This window comes from Dendropsophus ebraccatus, chromosome 11 (genome assembly GCF_027789765.1).
Source record: "Dendropsophus ebraccatus isolate aDenEbr1 chromosome 11, aDenEbr1.pat, whole genome shotgun sequence".
Lineage (NCBI taxonomy): Eukaryota > Metazoa > Chordata > Amphibia > Anura > Hylidae > Dendropsophus > Dendropsophus ebraccatus.
Window position 1 is genome coordinate 25,525,232 of NC_091464.1, and position 4,700 is coordinate 25,529,931.

General features: G+C 40.7%; 1 protein-coding gene across 1 annotated transcript; it reads left to right on the forward strand.

Moving 5' to 3' along the window:
• Positions 1-2,993: 2,993 nt before the first annotated feature.
• On the forward strand, positions 2,994-4,493 carry LOC138767301 (potassium voltage-gated channel subfamily A member 2). Its single transcript, XM_069944754.1, has one exon. It carries the CDS (start codon positions 2,994-2,996, stop codon positions 4,491-4,493), a length of 1,500 nt encoding a protein of 499 aa, XP_069800855.1.
• Positions 4,494-4,700: the final 207 nt, after the last annotated feature.

Genomic DNA, 4,700 nt, shown 5'->3' on the forward strand with positions numbered 1-4,700 from the left:
ATGTGTATTATACATATAATTATATTGTTATATCTTGTGTTTTTTTTTCCTTATTTTATTCCATTGTCGTCTCTCTTCCTCTTTTGTTCCATCCGCTGTTGCATGCATCTCATAGGGAAGCGTTCTGCTTACCTAGTTCCATGCTAGATTGATGTCATTTGCTTGCAGGGTGTTTTATAACATTGTTATTCAGTCATGAGAACATGGCTCATTAATGGAATCTGTAGACTATACTTAATAGGGAATTCCAGCCTTCTGTGCAGGGGACTGTAAGGAATGTACTATCTCTCTGATGTGGAGCAAAGGGAGGTGATAGATTGGAAAATGGATTGCCGGTGCTCCTTCTTCTCCAATAGAAAATGCTCTATGACATTAAAGAATCCTAGCCCCCCTCCGCCCGAGGCAACAATACCGTCTCGGAAAGAAAATATAGCGGACGATTTTGAGAGTAGAATTTTATGAAGAAATCATGTGGAGCCCCACCTGTCCCCAGACTAATTCTGTAATCCCTGTGCTGTGAAGACATAGCTGTGGAGCCGCTGTAGGTAGAACACTAGAGGGATTTACATTAACCTCTTAAGGACTGGGCCGCTGCATTGTGTAAAGAGATCAATGCGGTGCAATCAATGCATTTACTGGCATCCCCCAGCAGTGAAATGGTAGAAAGGGGGAAGAACTTGGGATCTCCCCATTACAACATCAGCGCCGAGTCTCCTGTTGTGCTCCACAGTCATCTATACATAGAAGTGCATTGTATGTTACCGATAATTTCTCTGCATTTTTACCGAATCTAATCCCACATTTTATCTCGAACGTGCAGTATTAGATTTGCTAAGATTCCTTTTGCAAGGGGTCAAATGTCAGCTTGCTGTCTGCTGTCAGTAAACCTATCCAATTGATTCAAGGCTCAATACCCCTGGCAGCTCATTTGTTATGCAGAATACACTTGAATACACATTTCATTTGTCTTCTCTCTGGGCTTTGTGACCTGGGCAAGAGACAAAAAGCCTGCTTTATTGCTGAAGGGTGGGGATGCACAACCTCCTCCGAGAGCAGCGGGCAAAGAAATGACACGCATTGCCCCCGTATTGTTGTTAGGAGCAACAGAGAGGTCTTTCTCCCCTCCGATCATGAAGGAGGAGAAGAGTGCTAACCACATCTTATCTTCTTATAGCTTCCCCAACTGCACGCCTTGCTGCCTCTCAATGACTTTTGTGACAAAGATGAAGGACAAGCATAGTTTTATACTATATGTTGCATTTAGATGGTGCAGCCTGGATATGAAAAAGTTAAAAGATGAATAATGGAAAGTACATGCATCTCGCTTCTCTATTGTTATTGCAGACATGGATGTTATGTCCTCTTATCGAAGTTCACAGTATTTCAGCATAGTGTCTCGGTAACGCAAGGTTATACTGCCAATCCATAACGTAATAGCAGTATATTTGTATAATGCATGTTTCAGTAGATACAGCTCTATCGGCTCCATGTATTTACATGTGTTGATGTGCCTGTTGAAAGGTTTAACTCTGTGTGGATTCCAATGTTCCATCTCTTCGGCTCTCCCTGTAATGTGGGATGTGCTGTGAATGCTGCCTCTTGTTTTGTTGCAGTGCAGAATAGCGAAGCATCATAACGCAGGCTGACAAGGGGGAAGGCTGTGTGACTACTGCATCTGGAAACTAGGTCTCTGCAGATGTTTCGTGATGTACCCGCTTTACCTAGCTCCTGCTTTTTTATTCCTTACCACCAGGCAACGTCACACCTCTTGAGGACACCAGACCATTTTTTTTTTACCCTTTTTGCTGAGCTTAGCATCTTCCATCTAAGCACATTACATGTTTTAAACAGAAGGTTTTCAGGAAAGGGAACCTGCCAGACCAATCCTATCCCTTCACTTGAAGAAGAATGAGCTCCTCTTCTTCCCCAAGAAATCTCCTATTTTAGCAACAGCTGATTTAAATTTTTTGGGGAATTCTTTGGACAAATAAATGTATAGGATGCCAGAAAACCTGTTTTTCTTCTTTGTATTCCCTGGAGAACGGATTCTACCTAGTCTGGTTACTAAGAAACCTGGAGGATTGTCTCTCAAGGTAATGTCTTGTTTCATTGCTTTCACATAGGAAAGGCATTGCTTCTACTGAAACGACAGAGAGGATTATCTGAAATATTTTAGGATTTGTTATAGCATGACCTTTAGGTGTTTGCTTTACCATATGTTTGTGTTTAACTATATAAATATTTGCATTTCATAATAAAAATAATTTCTCTGTGACATTGAATAATCCTTTCGTGATGACAGACGATGAAGTATTAATAATCCCATGTGTATAGTACCCCGATGATATATGATTGTACTCTATATATATATATATATATATATATATAAAAAATGGGTGAGGTCATATTTGAAACTATATATATATATATATATATATATATATATATATATATACTTATTATGAGACCAATGACTGCACTTGATGCAGATTTCTAATTTGAGATGAGTATTTTTATTCAGTAAGAAGTATATGATGTCTGTATACAGGAAGCAATCTTCACTGGCCTTGTAATGTATATTACTTTGGATGCTCCTGGGATCTTATGTGCATTGAATGCAATTGGAGACCAGTAATACCCTGTCCTAAAATACTGCATTTTTGATGCTGTAATGTAGGAAGGCATACCTTTAATCTATACAATGTCACTGGGATGTGCATTGATCTATGGAGCATTCAGCACCTCATCCTATTGGTATTTTTCACAAAGAGTTTCTAGGCAAAAGATGTCTAAGCAGCCACTCTGGTGCAGAGGTATGGAAGTAGGTGGCCATTGTTTTAACTATTCTCTCATCTTTTCTAGGCGAGAGGTTACATGCCTCTCATATTCCAAAATCCTTTCTTATCCTGAGTATATCCATCCATCCACAGTGCTGTATTGTGGTCACAACAAGCAACCAGAAGAAATAGGTTGTGCGCTCGTTTGGACTAACTATGACAGTTGCCACTGGAGATCCCACAGATGAAGCATCAGCTTTGCCAGGTCACCCACAGGACAGCTATGACCCCGATCCCGATCATGAATGTTGCGAGAGAGTTGTCATTAACATTTCCGGCCTTCGCTTCGAAACTCAACTCAAGACCTTGTCCCAGTTTCCTGAAACATTGCTAGGGGATCCGAAAAAGAGGATGAGGTACTTTGATCCATTGAGGAATGAATATTTCTTCGATAGGAACAGACCAAGTTTTGATGCCATCCTGTATTATTACCAGTCTGGAGGCAGATTAAGGAGACCTGTGAATGTGCCCTTGGACATCTTCTCGGAGGAAATTCGGTTCTATGAACTTGGTGAAGAAGCCATGGAGATCTTCAGGGAGGACGAAGGGTTTATTAAGGAGGAGGAACGTCCTTTGCCAGACAATGAGTTCCAGAAGCAAGTGTGGCTTCTTTTTGAGTATCCCGAAAGCTCGGGCCCTGCTAGGATTATTGCCATTATATCGGTTATGGTGATCTTAATCTCGATTGTGAGTTTTTGCCTTGAAACTTTGCCCGTTTTTAGGGATGAAAATGAGGACATGCATGGGAGTGCTGTCAATTACTATCCATATTCCAACAGCACAGGCCGCTACCAACAGTCAAATACCTTTACTGATCCATTCTTCATTGTTGAGACACTTTGCATTATATGGTTTTCATTTGAGTTCTTGGTTCGTTTTTTTGCCTGTCCAAGCAAAGCTGGATTTTTTACCAATATTATGAACATCATTGACATAGTGGCTATCATTCCTTATTTTATAACGCTAGGTACAGAGCTGGCAGAAAAAACTGAAGATGGGCAACAGGGTCAGCAAGCAATGTCTTTAGCAATTCTTAGAGTAATAAGACTGGTTAGAGTGTTTAGGATCTTTAAACTTTCCAGACATTCCAAGGGCCTTCAAATTCTGGGTCAAACACTTAAAGCAAGTATGAGGGAACTAGGTCTTCTAATATTTTTCCTCTTCATTGGTGTTATTCTTTTCTCCAGTGCTGTGTATTTTGCAGAGGCTGACGAGAGAGAATCTCAGTTTCCCAGCATCCCAGATGCCTTCTGGTGGGCTGTGGTTTCCATGACAACAGTAGGATATGGAGACATGGTCCCTACAACAATAGGTGGCAAAATAGTAGGCTCTCTCTGTGCGATTGCAGGCGTGTTAACCATTGCCTTACCAGTTCCTGTAATAGTGTCCAACTTCAATTACTTCTATCATAGAGAGACAGAGGGTGAGGAGCAAGCACAATATTTGCAAGTAACCAGCTGTCCAAAGATCCCATCTTCCCCTGACCTTCAAAAAAGCAGAAGTGCCTCCACCTTAAGTAAATCTGATTACATGGAGATCCAAGAAGGAGTTAACCATAGCAACGAAGATTTTAGGGAGAAGAATTTACAAACGGCAAATTGCACCTTAGGAAATACAAACTATGTAAATATAACCAAAATGCTGACTGACGTTTGACCTATCTGCTCCTGGCAAAGTGTATGGGGCATCTGCAGAATTTGTGTAATGCAATAATCTGCTAGGTAATACTTTTTTCTAGATGTGTCAATTCTGCATGGAAAGCAATAGTTGTGTAAGTGATGTTTTTATTGCATCTGCAACAAATACAAATTCACCGAACATCTATTGTCAGCACTGGTAGGCCAGAATAATCTGGTAACGTTC

Excerpts from the sequence above, each read along its gene's own strand:
- LOC138767301 (XM_069944754.1), top strand. The coding sequence starts at position 2,994 with ATGACAGTTGCCACTGGAGATCCCACAGATGAAGCATCAGCTTTGCCA.